The sequence below is a fragment of the Cyclospora cayetanensis genome, unplaced genomic scaffold, assembly GCF_002999335.1.
Source record: "Cyclospora cayetanensis isolate NF1_C8 unplaced genomic scaffold, CcayRef3 CcayRef3_contig_109, whole genome shotgun sequence".
Taxonomy (NCBI): Eukaryota; Apicomplexa; class Conoidasida; order Eucoccidiorida; family Eimeriidae; genus Cyclospora; species Cyclospora cayetanensis.
In genome coordinates, this window is record NW_020312047.1 from 20,445 (window position 1) to 36,151 (window position 15,707).

The following is a 15,707-nucleotide window of genomic DNA, read 5'->3' on the forward strand; positions in this document are numbered from 1 at the left end:
GCAGCGTGCGAGGGCTTTACTTTGCACGGGCAACCCTAACAAACGTTTTGCACCATGCCTGTTATGTAGCCACGGCAGCAGCTATTACTTCTCGCGGAACTATATATCGCGAGCATGTGAAATAATGCACCGGATTTCCCATGAGGAATACGATGACCTCGCCGGGACGGGCATACGACTGACAAAGTGCAACGGTAATGTGCACACGGTGCAGTTCGCGATAGAACGGTAGGAGGGCTGCAATTAGACTGAATGATGCTGCCACGGGCAGCAACGCAAACGCACAGCCAATAGCAGAGCGCAACGACAGGGTCTGAGGAGCATGGACACCAGCATCAGAAGAAACGGACGGCCTGTGGCAGCTGTAGAGCCCATTCGCCTAGAAGAGACCCCATGTTGCTGCTGATGCTCACGTCGTAACTGCAGCACAGCAGCAGCAGAATGCTCCAGATTGCGAGGCAGCTGAAGTGTCGCGCCCTTTTCGCTAAAGATAATATGCACAGGAGTGCCAGTAGCGGCCCAGCACAGGCGCCGCCCCTGCGTCAGCAAGGTCAAGCTACACTGCTCCTCTAGACCGATATCACCGACAGAGCCACTTTTATTTCACAAGCGCACATTTCCTGCCTTTTCTGGCGTAGGTGGTGTTTCTTGCCATGTTACCCGTGCCCCAGTCTGTGGCTAACTACATTCTCCTGCATGGAACTACTCTTGCATCATGTCTCATTTGGCTTTACGCTTTAGGAAGTCCCTGCTCGCTCAATTTCTCCCGCTGTCTCTATCTAGCTGCTGGCGCCTCCACCTTGAGGTACACCCGATTCAAGCACACTTTTCTGAATTATCCTCTAGTAGGCCATTGGATTCAACTACATCACTAGCTTGCTGCCGGCTTTCCCTCTCCTAAAATGCTTTGCCTTTAGCCCCCACTCCTTCCGTCTGCCCGCTTCTTAAACTCTTTGCACACACTTTCCCTACATGGCCTCCACTAACTGTTTTTCTCTTCTCCTGCGTTCCTGCCGCGGCCGTCGTTCTTTTTTTTCCCTTGAGTCCGCTCAACCGGAGCTCCTAGCTGTTTCTATGGATATCTACCACGTCTTTGCCTATTTTATTCGTGCCCGTACGCCCAGCCCTAATCTGGTGTCTCCGTCAATACCCGTATCGTTGCAGGCTGGCACTGGGGGGCGGCAAGTGGAACTGCCTGGCGGTTGCCATCTCGACGATTGCAAACAGGACGCGCCGCACCGCCTTCTCCGCATCCTGCTGCTGCTGCAACTCCCACGCCAGACACTCCGCAAACTGTTGCTGCTGCTGATGCTGGTGCGCTGACTGCATTTTGCTGTGTTCGAGATCAGACATCCCTCTGCCTTCGTGCTCTTCTGCTGCGGCGCTGCACGTGTTCCTCACGCCTGCACTCCTCATCTGGCAGCACTCCGTCGTGTCGCAGCAGCAACTGGTGTTGTTTCGATGCCTCGAACTCTGCCTGCTGCTGCCGCTACTGCGGCAGCAGCGCATGCAACTTTGGGTACACCAGCAAATGGAAATCGGGAGTAGCCACCGCTCAAAGGATACGCGCTCAATAGAGGAGGGAAGGAACCCGAAAGCCCTCGCTCGATGCACGTACAGCACTATCGCCATTGTATACACCTGTTGCTGGTGCCGCCGCTGCTGCTGCTGCCGAGAGTTCCGCCGCTGCTGGATAGTCGCGCCACTCTCAACGATCCCTACAGTCGAAGATAGCGCACCCACATCAACAGGTCTTTCTTTGTATACAGCGAGCATTAGCAGCGCAGCGAACTCACAGCAGCACGCTTCTCAACAGTTGCCACAACAACAGAGTCATCCAGAGAGCGCAACAGACAGACAACTCGGAGTACGCTAGTGCACGTAGGACCTATGAATGTGCGCAGCTTCTGTTCGACTTCTTCAGTCAGCTGTGGCGCCTCGCAGACCCTTAGGTACATCACAGACAAGGGGGGGGATGCATGCGCGTGCAAGCGCAAATCCGGTGTCTCTCCTGTCACAAATCCGTTAGAGCAACGGCAGCTAACACTGTTGCTATTTGTGCCGCTTCCAGCACAGAGGCAGCCCCCCTGCCCGCATTTACTGCAGTGGCTGCCGGAGATGTCGGTTATAGGCCGCGTTGAGGTCATCCTGCTCCTCAGCCTAGCTTCCTGGATTGCTGTACACCCCCGTGTCAGCGAGGGTAGATCGGCGTGCTGGCCTGTGATTCCCAAAGAGGGTTGGAATGAGTTGCCCCAGTGGCGGACCTCAAGACCTCTGTTGCTGCTGCTCTGATTGGCGGTTTTGACGCTGCTGCTGTTGCTGCTGCTTGTTTCGCACTGTCGCGAGCTTCCATAAGAGTGACTGAAGATGTTTCCTTCCTGTTGATGATCATCTTTCCCCATGGGCAGGGATCTTTCTGCCACTGCCATTTCTGCTGGCGTTGTACAGCCCGCCGCTACTGCGACTGCTCGTTGCAACGGCTTTAACCCGGAAGGTCCTTTGCTGATGGAGCCACCAAGTGATAATGGGGCACCCTTTGAACCCTTTGGCTGTCTCTCTGACTCCCGTCGCCGTCCCCCCTCTACGGCTTCGCCATGCGGGAGACGCAGCATAAGGAGAGTGTGTATGACGCAGCGGAGGGAAGCAGCCACTAGCCGTGGTGGCAAGTGAACACCGTCCAGGAGCATCTCAACGCAGTTCGTCTGCATTGTTGCTAAAGGCGTGAAGAGAGTATCCTTCAAGGCACCTTATGAAACGGACAGACAGCAAGAAATATAATGCAGCGTTTGTGCGAGAAATCATGATTTCTGCTCCAGGGAGATCGGGAACCTCGGTGTGGTGCAGCAGGGTCACCACTAAAGGCCTTCACTGCCGGGTGTCGACATAGGGTACTACAGCTGCTGGCGTGGGAGCGGTCTTGAACATAAAATCTACGCTCACAGTAGGTTAGAAAGATTCTTTATTTTCTGAATTGGGCGTTGTCTGTCGGGGGCTACGGAGGCTTGGGAATTGATTGACCTATGGACTGGACAAGTCCGCTGGGGGGTGCTCTTTCTTGCCTGCTTCTGTGTGTGGCAGCGGTTTTGCATGCTTGAAAGCTTTGAGCGCCAGATGAAATTACGCGCAGAGCTGTAAAATAAAGGGCATCACAGCTGCGACGGATAGAAGGGGCCGCTCAGAAGATCCGTAGTGTGCTCGACGTCTGCTGCCTGCGCATGCAATGAAAACATTGCAGCCAACCTCTCTCTATTAGGACAGTTTTTATGAAGACACTAAGCGAGCGAGTTAGGGGGCTGGAGCCTATGATATGCCGTGAGAACACAACAGACGCACGCGGAATGGTTGCTGTTCAACAACGGGATTGACTTTGTGGCGCCGACGCGGATGCACGAAAGGAGCTCGTAAGGCTGAGCGGCAGGGCCCTAAAACTCGGACCACTAAAGGGTTTTTGTTTAAAATGAAAGGGCAATGGTCCACGTATAGGCTCGCAGCCTAGACAGCAAAGCGAAACTGCTGGCATTATGTTGCATAATGCCTCTACACGAACGCCAATTTTGCCCCTAGCTCCCACTGTGACGAGCTGCCTCTCTTCCTTTTCGCACTTCAGCTTGCTAGCAGAGTGCGCCATTTCTGCATTACGATTATCCTTATAAGTTGAACCAAAAGAAGGGTAAATTTCGAGTGGTATGCTGGGCTTTAAATCTTGAGTTGAACTACAAAAAGAGGGTGAGGAGGCCGCAGCCACGGCCAACAACAGGAGACACGTCAGCGTACAGCCGAACGACTGGTGCACCCCAAAATACAGTAAATGGTTCCGGGGATAGACCCGTATAAGGCTTCATGCAGCTCCCTAAAGGGATGCGCACCGAAGACAGCCAGGACAGCTAAGGAAACAATGCCTCAAATCGAAGCAGCTGGCAATACAAAGGCGGGAAGCCTAGAGCAAACGATGGCTGCAGCTCATAGTTCAGCCCTGAAGCACTGAAGACGCATTGGCCTTCAGAGTACTTCGTAACCTAAGGGGCTCCAGATTACGTCTAGAAACGATGTTTCTGCCACATCCATCTTTCGGCTTCCTGGTGTCAGTGCCGCCAACCGCCTTCCTTTCGGTATTCTACGTATGCCTCCATGTTCAGCGACAGGATCTGCAGCCCCACACGCTCATACATACACAGGACTGTGGCCGTCGTGCACAACCTCTCTCCCCCTGCACGCTTTTAGGAGGGCGTTTACTCGAGACAGACAGCACAGCGCTGTAAGCAACTACAGGCAGAAAGCCCATATGCCACTCTTATTCATCAGTACTAGGCCTCTAGATCTTCAATGCAAAAGCGCCACAACTCGGGGCGCAAGCAGACTGCCGCGCCTCGGGCCTTAGGAGGTCGTAGTGTGAAGGCCAGGACCGGGAGTAGGCCAGCCTACCGGGGTGGCCATGATGATGCCTCGCTTTTCTTCGTATATAGACTCGCGTACATACACGGCACATGTGCTGGAGGGCAGGTAGATCTTAACAGAATGGGGCCGGCTATCCCTAGCCTCTGTGGCGGGGTGCTGGGTTCTCGGGGTCAGCCGACCGAAGCCTCCAAAGCGGGCTTCGTCACTATCGAGGAAAAGTCGCATGGGCTCGCTGTACATACACCCCACTTGGAATCCTTCGTAGCTCTGCAGCAGCGCCCCGTGCACACAGGAGTCTAGGATTCCATGTAGGAGCTTTTGGACTTTGCCGTCCCCAACCTGTAGCTGAGGGAATAGGGGGCTCAATCAACGGACTAGGCAAACTGAACCTGGAGTGGTAATGGGATGCGGCTTACGGCATGCGGGTGAAAGTTGAATGCGAACAGGCACGGACCCCTCTCAAGAACTACCACCTGTGCCTCTTCATCGCATTTGACGACATAGAGGTGGCTCGCAGACTGCCAAGAGAAGACAGATTCCCAGTGATTGAGACAGCAATCAAACAGCTGCAGCAAATCACAGGCGTATGACAGCCTCCAAATCACCTTAAGGTCGCATTGCAGATTCAGCATGTGGGCAGACGCAGGCGCCGAGACAAACAGCACAATACCCATTAAGCACTGCAGCCAGCTGCGTTGCCAGCTCCGCCCGCGCTTGCTTGAGCAGTCGCATTCGACAGAGGTATGCAGCCTTACAGACAGCCGGTTCGAGACGCATTCCGAGGGTGCGCACATATCAAAGTAACCGCCGTCTAAAGGGTTCTTACTATAACGAAGGGTTGGGGATCTACCATGGCCGCGTGTTGCTGTGTCGCGTACCTCGCACTGCGTGAATTTCAGTGTGGCGCTCTCTGCGAGATTCCATCTTCTGAATGCCTTGGCCATAGAGAAGTGGTTGGCGGGTCTAGGGAGGTCAAGACAGTCGGGATGGGCGAATTCATTAGCCATGAAAGTCATGCAGCCATCCGCCAGGCCCGATCCCAATAGGAGGTAGAGACGCCACAGGGCCAAACCGCTTGCCACACGAGGCTCGGAATCCTCCACTGACATGTGCTTGAACATAGCCTGCGCTCATAAAAAAGGGAGGCAGCAGCAGAGCACGGTAAAAAGAAGCCTGCCCCCAGTGGCGTTGCGTTGTTCTCCTCGCAGAGAATAGATGCAAAGCCGTCTGCAGGAGAGGGACCCCCAAATACGAGGGAGGCGGCAAACAAAATGCGGATGCATGTGTAGATGCGCAGACACATAGCCAGGGCAAGGGGCACACGCACAGGTCCGATAATGGCGAAGGCGAGTGTCTCGTCTCCCTCGCTGCTGTATGTCCAGTTGGGCGGAGCATCATGCCTGTTGCGTTGCTCGTAGTAAATCTCCCGTGTTTGGTGAGCGATTGAATCCCAGCTGAAGCTAAAGGCGGCAGTCACCCGTCCCCTAGACCCCATCCACCTGGCGTGCTCAAAATTCTTGAGGATCTCACAGCACCCCCACGCAATACTCCCGGGTGTGGGGTCCTGCGGTGCGCACGATCACAAAGACACAGGCGGAGGCAGCTCACAACTCTTTCCAGTCTCCCGCAAGCAAAAAGCTCTCGATGTGGCAAGTGCCCCGTGCAGGACTCGCCCTTCTTTGCCAGTGGCAGAGGAGCGCCTCAGCCTCGGTGTGCTGGTCGCCTGCAGCAAGTAACTTCTTTCGAAAAAAGGGGAAAGAAGGGTACAGTCAGCCTCCCCGCTTACCACGAGTATGCCAGTTATATTCGGGTTAACGAAATCCCGGGGGCCCCCGCTGTTGGTAGCGACCACTGGCTTTGCCGCACTCCAAGCCTCCAGCACCACGATGCCGAAGGGCTCGTTCCGTGAGGGAACAACCACCGCGTCGCACGACTTGAAGAGCGCATGCAACGCTCCGCCGCCCATCTTACCGACAAAGCGTACTGAAAAAAGTTGAGCACGCAGCATGTGGAGGCACATGCTAGCTGCACATGTGCGCCAAAAGCCGCACCGGGTGCATGATGGGCACACTACGACGATCAAAATTCCATAGGAGGCTTGTCGTAGAGGATGGGAACAAGGACCCCTTCCAAGAGCAAGGCACAACACGGTTCCCTTTGCTCTCGGACCGGGGGACGAAAAAGTACTGCCAGGAGGCCACGGCATTGGGATAAAAGGGCAGAATAATATGAAGACAGGGCAAAGAGAGGGAGGAACGCGATTCGGGTGCAACCACGGGGTAGGGGAACGTACACGAAGGAGGGGTAGGCCCTTCACATGGGGCTTTCCCCCTGCTAGCAAGAGAATTTATGCAGCGTGCTGAGAACACGTACCTGCATGCGTTACTCCGAGCTGGGCAGCGCGCCCCTTGAGGCTGTCCAACATGTGTCCGTCACCCACGAAGACGAATTTGGCATCTCCCCTAAATTTGTGGATAAAGGGAACCGCCTCCAAGAGAAGATCAGGACCCTTCTGCACCACCATGCGACCTGCGTATACACACCCCAAAGCAACAGCAGGTGCAGGAAGACTAGAGGTGTCGCTGCAGCGCTACAGGTGTGTGCGGCGCGGCAGCCATGCAGCAGACATGATGGCCCAGCACACGGAAAACAACTCGCTGGCAGACGTCCGTCGGCGTCTAGCACACTACCTTGCACCTAGTTGCATCAATAGGTGATCGATCATACATGCTTTCAGCTACCGCTGCCGTCAAGCACTGTATCGGTAATGCGTAAAAAGCCAGCGTGAGATAGACCATCCCTCACAGACGCTCGAGACGCCTTACCAACGAAGAGGAACATGGGGTCTAGGACCCCTACACCGTACATATGCTTGACAGCCCCCGAGTCCACCTCGCCGTCAAACTTGTTGCAGTTGATGCCGTTGTAGACAACCGTCATTTTGGCTGGATGCACGCCATACTGCGCCCGCACCTCCTCAGCCAGTACGCCACTCACGCATATCACACGGTCCGCCATATGGCATGCCTCCGCTGCATACAGTTCGCTTGCACACGGCACTTCTACCACATTCCAGAAGGAGCAAAGACCCTTGATGGCGAGGGTATGCCATTCACCACCCCCGCACCACCAGCCGTCCCGCCAACCGCACGCCATTACCCCCCCTCCAAAAAAGCACACATGCATATCACCACACTCACGAGGCAATACAAAGGAGAGCAAGGACGTCTCATCATGACCCCCATGCCCAGTGGACGGTTGGTGTAGGCGTCGCGTTCCACAACAACAGAAGGGACAAAGGGCGGAAGGAGCCCACCTTCGATATCTCTTATCCGCTTGGAAACGCCACCGTAGTTGTTGTTACCACAGCGCCCGAACTCCGTGGAGTGCATCGTAAGAATGGAAGTCCTCCCCTGCACAGCACACCACGAATTCCTGTAGCCACAAGCCAGCTAGCCCCCCAAGCACTTGCCTTGCCTCACCCCACAGCATCGCCTGTAGAGGCCTTCCTGCACGCGCTCATACGTGCGTGGAGGCAAGGACGAAGCGCCGTTTTCACCCACTACAGACACGAACACGCTCAAGCAGCTGCTTTTGGCGGGTCGCACTCAGGTGCAGGCTGTGCGCTTGCCACCGAACTTACCATTTGCTTCGCCTTGACGAGGGCCTTGCCGGCCAACCAGTCGTGCGCGTGGCAGATCTGAAACTCGGCTCCCATAGACTCCTCGACACTTTGCATGCAAGCAATGAAGCTTTCGCACATGTTTTGTATCTCTATGACGAAGTCTCTGTTGAGGTCAAACGTGCACTCGTGGTAGGCCACCCCGTAGTGCACAGAGCAGCCACCGCACAACTCCGTCGCGCGCACAAAAACATGCACGTCATGACCCTGCCTGGAAAGGGCCGCCGCTAACTCCGTCACATGCGGCGCTACCCCGCCGACTGCGTGCGTATGCAAAGACTCCCAGGCGAACAAAGCTATGCGCAGTCGTCTGCAGCACCCACAACAACAGCAAAACTACCGCATCGCAGGGAGCTCGGAGAAGGCAGCGGGGGTATCGCCCTCTCGCGTCTAGCAGCAGGATCAAGACCTCCACCACGTGGCCGCGTTCACGTAAGTGCCGCAAGCCGCAGGTGTGCCTGTGCTTCCCCCCTTCCCCCCCCTTTTGCATCTGTACCTCCTGCAGACGCGCGTGGTGTCGGCATCGTCGACGGATACAAGGAGTTTTTCCGTGTTGGGCTTGCTCGCTATTGCCCAGACAAAGGGCGCTGTCATCCAACGGCCCTGTCGGTGGCCGGACTGCCTGATGAGGCGGCGGATACTTTGACTCCACGAACTATCAAGGCGGAAATCGAACCCTAGACCGCCCTGCGATAGTGGCCTACAGAGGGTAGGATACCCCGTGCACTCTTGAGCGATAGAGAGCCGACGTTCGGGGGGCAGGAGCGCAGATAGCAACGAGTTCGCAAGCGACAGATACAGCACGCCAGCAGCACATAAATCCTTGGTAAAGTAGGTGGAATAATCGTACGGGTCCGGCTGCCGCAGGGCACTGCGCTGCTCGTACAGCATCCACGTAACTCCCTCCATGCGGAAACCGTCAAGTCTGGGAAGCGACGCACATATAGCCACCAAAAAGAATGTGGATCCAGGGCGCAGCGCTTCTGCAAGCAGAGGCCCCCCTAGCCGAACGCACGGGCTTGAGGCAAGCGGGAGCATGAGGACGGCAGGCAACAACGGCTCACAAAGAGGGATGCAGACAGACGTGATGACACGGCACACGCACGCGCAGAACGGCCCGTTTGGCGCCCTTTGTGTTACTTTAAAAAGACTCTGACAAAATCGAGGCGAGCGGTTGCAGAGGCAAACGTAAAAGTGGAAACGCAAATGCCCCCCAAAAGCGGGTGGTCGACGTACAGGAACTCGGTGAGCCAATAGGAGATATTCGAGAGGAGAAAACGGGTCACTTCAGTCTTTGAGAAATCGAAGACTCTCGCATTCTCAACGACTCCTGAAGGCCCACTGATGAAATAGTTGTTGTCTCCGCCGTCCATGCATCCGAGACCATCCATGACGTTCTTAGATGAGTACGCGTGGCAGAGACTAATGAGGACTCGCAACCCCAGTGCATGCGCCCTGTCTACGAGAGCTTTAAACTCCTCCACAGTTCCGAGTCGGCTGCTCACTGCAAAGTGATTTGTCACATAGATGCCAAAACTTGCAAAGTCTGCATGCTCCACAATGTCCAGTAGCTGTACACAAACATGCACACACACCCACGACGCACACAAATCCAAACCAACCACGATAGCCAGCGCTATAGGGCCAAGATATGTGGACAGTAGATAAGTCTTGGAAATACACGGAAAGACACTAGAAAAAGAGAAAGCATGCCAAGGAGGCTATATATATGTATATATATATATAGGAGGACAGCAGCAGAGGTGGGAGGCAATATCCATGCAATCTCGGAGCCGCGTGCGCCTCACGGCAGCACAAGGCTGGCCCTATGCGGGTTGACCTCCGGAGGGCATGGTGCTGCCGATGAGATAAAGATACTCAAGACCGCAGACATAATTGAAGAGGACGTAACGTTTCATGCACGCTCAGGGAGAACTAAGGGGTAGCGCGACACGGCACGCACGAAGGCTTTAGAGAAAGTGGCACTCAGACGCGAGCAAGAAAACGATCCGACACGGTTAGTACGCGAAGGTGGGTAAGCAGGAGGCCGCGAAAAGGGACACCGGCTTCTCTTCTAAAGGCTCGCTCGTACCAGGAGGGTGTTATATCCGAGGCTCTTTATGCGCGGCAGGACAGATGTCGTAAACTCGACAAAGGAACCGATTCGGCCCTCTTCGCCGGAAGAACTGCCGATATGGGCCTCATATACCGACGGGGAGACTCCCGGTGCAAAGCTAGGCCTCGAATGCCGAAAGACGTGACGTTCCTGTAACACACACGTGCGCAGAGAAGCACAAGCCGCCTCAACGCATACTGGCATCCCCTGCACATGCACAGCTGGCGCGACACGTCTGGGGAGGGCACGCGCTTTGCAACGGTGCCCATGTGCGAAGACGACGCCTCGTCATGAGGAGTGCAGAGCGGTAGATCTCGAGACGCAGAACCAGCTTTTGTCAAGGACAGCGGCATTGCGGAAGGAGCACAAGACCTTGTGTGTTGAGCTAATGGTGAAGGGAGTGGAGAGAGCAGAAGAAAGTCAACGCCTCGTCATGAGGAGTGCAGAGCGGTAGATCTCGAGACGCAGAACCAGCTTTTGTCAAGGACAGCGGCATTGCGGATGGAGCACAAGACCTTGTGCGTTAAGCTAATGGTGAAGGGAGTGGAGAGAGCAGAAGAAAAAGCAGCGAAGCAGGATAAACGCACGTCCTCCGGAGGGTTCCATAGTACAGCGTTAAATAGTCCAGAGTCCTCGCTGCGCCAAACAACTGGAGCCCACGCAGGCACTCGGTCGATTGGCTCGCCTTCGTAGGGCACTACCAAGACTCGCATCCGGCAGCTGCATTCAGAGAAGCACAAATTGCAGAGCCTGCAAATTAGAGGAGGCCAACGCGCTGACTAGCCGCTCCCAAACACGGCAACGGACGTAAGCAGGCTCCTCGGCTGGCACGATCAGATCATCTAGGGAAAGGCACATGACATGCATTTTTTGTCTCGGCTTCCTGCTGAACCGCCTTCACGTGTCGACCGTGTCGGACCCTTTCCATGCTCTACAGAGACCACTGCACGGCCATGCGTCCCAGACAGCTAGCCGGCTAGTGGCTAGCCGCTGTCTGGAAGAGTCTTGAGGGCTCATAGAGTGTGTGCGCCTTTTATGGTGGTTCTCGCGTATAGGAAGCCCCCTCCCCTCCCGCTGGCCCTTTCCCCCTTCCGCAAGCGGCAGACTGACCGATGGAAGAGAGCTGGCGTGCCATCCGGATTGTCAGGAAGGAAGATAGACCAGACAGAGCTGAGCTCGTCGCTAGTTTCCGATTGAGGTTGCGCGTCTTTCGCGCCCTTCAAAGCTCCGAAAGAGGCCTCAAAGAAGTGAGGCGCCACAGCACGCCTTTCCCGATTTAGGGGGTGTGACGTCCTTTTCCAACCGTTAAAGTCCCCAAAGAGATACACCGCCTTCGCGTTCGGCAGCCACTCCCGATACTCCCACCCGCACAGTCTGAGAAGGCAAGCACAAGAATGCGCTGTACACAGAAAGGCTCGCATGCGCTGAGGGGCGCAGCAGCAGCGAGAGAGAGAGGCCCCATCCGTTTGCTGCGGCGTGGCATCTAGTCCTCTGACGCAGATAGGCCGCTGATCGCATTTGGCAGCACGCAGCTCGGCGAGGCTGCCAAACGGCAGCTTGAGGAAACACTGGAGCCGACGATGCAGCTAAGACGCATCCGAAGGTCCCCTCAAGGGGCATGCTACGCTTTGGCACCAAATGGCAACCCCTAGCCAGTGCTCCTAGGCCCCATAAATCTGCTGCCATGAACCATCAGCGCACGCTGCTAGGCGGGGAAACCACATACATCCCTGTGTGTGGTGTTTCTGGCAAAAACCGACAAAAATGCCTCCTTCGTATCTCGCAGCCGACCCTTTCGACGACGTACCCGCCAGATTTAATGCGCTGAAAGCCGAAGACTTTGTGCCCCGAAGCAAATGCCTCCAAGCCCCCCATTTGCTCCTTCAAGGAGGAGAGAACCTCGCCGAGGGTCTGGAAGCGCTGCCGCAGCTGCGGAACAAACTCTTGCAGCTTAGCATCTGACTGCACCACTGCGCTGCCGTCCAACTGAGCTGCCCAGTCACACGTATCCCGCGGCGCGCGTAAGGGCGTAAAGGCCGGCTGCAGCAACAAACAGAAGACACACAGTCAGCGCTCAGGAGGAATAGCGCCTTGAAACAGCAGGAGACAGCCAGCGGCCTTGTGCCACACCGAAATCAGCTACAGCCGCACGTGCAGGTTACAGGCACCCACAGGCGACTGCACAAAATTAAAGCGCCAACGAGACAGAAGAAGAAGAACCAAAAGAGACACAAGGGCCTTCGGAAGCGGAGAAAAACCCTTTTGCTTCGATCATATTTTGTTCCTCTTGCTTTCTGTCTCTCTCTCTTTCTCTCTTTCTGTCGCTCTCTTTCTTTCCCTCTTTCTGTATCTTTCTTTCTTTCTGTCTCTCTCTCTTTCTCTCTTTCTGTATCCTTCTTTCTTTCTGTCTCTCTCTCTTTCTGTATCCTTCTTTCTTTCTGTCTCTCTCTCTTTCTCTCTTTCTGTATCCTTCTTTCTTTCTGTCTCTCTCTCTTTCTCTCTTTCTGTATCCTTCTTTCTTTCTGTCTCTCTCTCTTTCTTACCCTCTTTCTCTCTTTCTCTCTCTCTTTCTGTATCTCTCTTTCTTTCCCTCTTTCTGTCTCTCTCTCTCTCTCTCTCTCTCTCTCTCTCTCTCTCTCTCTCTCTCTTTCTCTCTTTCTGTATCTTTCTTTCCCTCTTTCTGCATCTCTCTCTCTTTCTCTTTCTTTCTGTCTACCCTCTTCTGCCCTCCAGCTGGACTGTTGTCCCCGACCTACTTCCCATGCTCATCTTCTTCCTGTTTCTGCTTACTCTTCTCACTCTCTCGTGCTCTCTCTGTCCGTGTTGTCTGCTCTGTCTCCATAGAGCCATGCCCTCTCCAGCTGTCCACCCACGTGTGTGCGCTCTCTGCCTCTGGAGTGTGTGGCTTACCATATCGAGGCCAACAGGCGGTCCGTAGCAAAGGCCTGTCTGTTCCCTTCGCGTGTGTATGAGACCCCTGAAAGCAGCGATTTCTCGAGACGCAAGCAGCGGAGCGAGGGCCTTCTGCAGCTGCTTCCACTCTTCTGATTCGATAATGTAGCTGCCTTCCACGTGGCTGCGCAGAAAAAGGCCTCGAAGAAAACGAAGGAAAAGGACTGAGGTCTCGCAGACACATGCGCAGTCTGGCAGGCCGGACAGACGGAGGCGCATGCCGGCAGAGGAGGGATATGAAGGGGTCGAGGAGGCACCTCTGCAGTAAAGCGAGAGAGAGAGAGAGCGAGCAAGCAGCAGCTGCAGCACTCAAGACAGCAACGAGAAGCGCAACTCTAGAGCAGATCTCACTCACTCTCTAAAGTGATAGAATATCGACAGACAGCGCGGTTCGTCTGCACGGGCCAAGACCACGACACTCGCGTCTAGAGACTGGCTCCAGCTTCCACGCCGTCCTCCCCGTTGCACCTACATCACGCAGATCAGGGAGGCAGCGCATGCACGGCACTTGCAGCGGCAGCACTGCTAGCGCAAGGAAGAAATTCGGGGGGCATGTGCACCCCCTGGTCAGGCAACTTAGCCGCTGAGTCATGGTGGGGAATACCTTGAGGTCATCAGGAAGGATAACACGGAGACGGCCTTCATATGCGTGCATGTGCAGGACGTCTCGCAGCCTCTCGACGTCTGCTGCAGCATCCGTCGAAGCTGCCATCGTCGCTTCCAAGCCTCCTGTCTCGCAGGCATCGAGCTTCTTGGTGCTGCTCGCGCGCTGGTACGCACCCCTCCGCAGGGTCACCTTGTGCTCCAAGACCAGCGTATCGTCAAGCGCCATGGGCACTAGAGCTCCCGCCAAGAGAACGCGGCGACTTCTGAGTTTGACCGCTGCAGCCGACCCCTCTGCCTCCATACCCCAGCCAGTCAGCTCTTTAGTTGCTATTTCATTCTCCGCTAGCTGGAGGAAGCTTTCGAGCTGGCCAGCAAACACAACCTCGTCGTCCTCGCCCTCGCCGTTGGTGCTCATCGTGCTGCTCCCATGCTGGTCGCTATCCGCGGCAGCGCAAAGCCCCCGGAAGCCCCTTCCAGAAAGAGGCGCGTGGACTGCCGAAGGAGACAGCGAAATAGCGCCTTCCACCAAGCGGAAAAGGACGGTGCTGCTACTACCTAAGTGCGCCTCTTTGGCGTTCGAGAGCACGGCCCCAGATGCGCTGGAGCTGTCGCTCCCTGCAGCGTTTGCAGGGAGATCTGCCTCTGTGTCTGCGGCAACAAACGGTTCCTGCAGCTCCTTAACCTGTTGTAGAAAGGCTTTGGCCAGATCGGAACCGTCGTGCTCCCGCAGGAGGTGCAGCTGTGGCCCCCGCACTTGTTCGGCATACTCAATGAACCTTTCCACCAGTCGCTGTTGCTCGGGCTGTGCGAAAACGCAGAAGCGCCTTGGCACGCAGGCGTTGTCTACGAGATTCTTTGGAAGCGTCGAGCTTTCTCCTTCCCTCCCCTCGCCCCAGAAGCAGCACACAGAGAGACTAGAGTGCCAGCCCGTCAGCAGCAGCAGTAGCAGTAGCAGCAGCAGGAGTACGAGTAACAGCAGGAGTACTAGTAGCAGCAGGAGTACTAGTAGCAGCAGGAGCAGGAGTACTAGTAGCAGCAGGAGTACTAGTAGCAGCAGGAGTACTAGTAGCAGCAGTAGCAGGAGTACTAGTAGCAGCAGCCCTTTCAAAGGAGCTACCCCGATTGCCCACAAGGGACTCTCTCCGTGGCTGCTTGCGTAGGGGTTGTGGCCAGGGTGGGGTGTCGAGGAAAGAGACAGGATTGCAGGTGGATGGGAGGGAGAGAGAAATTTGCGGAGGGAAAGGGCAAGGAGTGCTGCTCTCTACCGAGAGAAGAGGCGAGGCGGAGGGGAGGGGTAGCGCTTTCTGCAGAGACCCTTTGAGGGGTCCAAAGGCAGTTGCCTGGGGGAACCTGGAATTCTCTACTTACCACAGGAACTGCAACCAAAGCGTCTGCTGCACTGAGCTTGTCTACTCTCTCGGGGAGCATGCGAAGGAAGGATGAGGATGGGACCTTGCTAATGTACTGCTGGCGTTCCTCCTGCTGGTGGCGGCCCCCTCTTGTGGCATCCATTTCGACCTCAGACACCCCGGAGGAGGCAGCAGGTGCTGCCCTTGATGGCTCCATTTGGCTGGGTGGACGCGGGGAAGGACAGGCGAGGGAGGGCTAGGCGGGAACGTTGTGTGAATGGGGGTTTATTCGAGCATAGGATGGAGGGGAAGCCCCTCCCAGGAGGGTGTTTAATATGACACGAAGCGATACGCAAAGGAGGGGAGATTGTGTGCCCAATGGCGCTGTTGCCTGCAAGCAGAAGAAGAAGTGCCTGCCACACCGCCTGGCGTGCTGCTGGGGAGCGAGGCGGCAGCTATCAGTGAACCCCAAGCGCTCCTCCCCTGAAGGCACAACTGCGATGGAAGGAAGAAGACGCGTGAAGGAAAAAGGTTTGGACCCCACCAGAATCACAGACAGCGTAGCAGCAGACAGCACCGCCCCGGGGGGACTGCTCTGAGGCAAACC

General features: G+C 55.8%; 2 protein-coding genes across 2 annotated transcripts; both read right to left on the reverse strand.

Annotated features, from left to right (window-relative positions):
* Window positions 1–335: 335 nt before the first annotated feature.
* Window positions 336–2,708, reverse strand: LOC34619935. The gene is made up of 4 exons (XM_026334255.1): window positions 2,348–2,708; window positions 1,889–2,218; window positions 1,151–1,718; window positions 336–420 (listed from the first exon to the last, which is right to left on the reverse strand). Exons 1-4 carry the CDS (start codon window positions 2,706–2,708, stop codon window positions 336–338), a joined length of 1,344 nt encoding a protein of 447 aa, XP_026190040.1.
* A 1,374-nt stretch (window positions 2,709–4,082) lies between these two features.
* On the reverse strand, window positions 4,083–15,317 carry LOC34619934. Its single transcript, XM_026334264.1, has 18 exons — window positions 15,120–15,317; window positions 13,750–14,553; window positions 12,001–12,233; window positions 11,304–11,567; window positions 10,781–10,913; window positions 10,170–10,343; window positions 9,314–9,648; window positions 8,574–9,002; window positions 8,039–8,387; window positions 7,712–7,808; window positions 7,221–7,427; window positions 6,769–6,924; window positions 6,182–6,378; window positions 5,723–5,959; window positions 5,274–5,519; window positions 4,812–4,961; window positions 4,423–4,662; window positions 4,083–4,145 (listed from the first exon to the last, which is right to left on the reverse strand). The coding sequence occupies exons 1-18, from the start codon at window positions 15,315–15,317 to the stop codon at window positions 4,083–4,085; spliced, it is 4,512 nt and encodes a 1,503-aa protein (XP_026190049.1).
* Window positions 15,318–15,707: the final 390 nt, after the last annotated feature.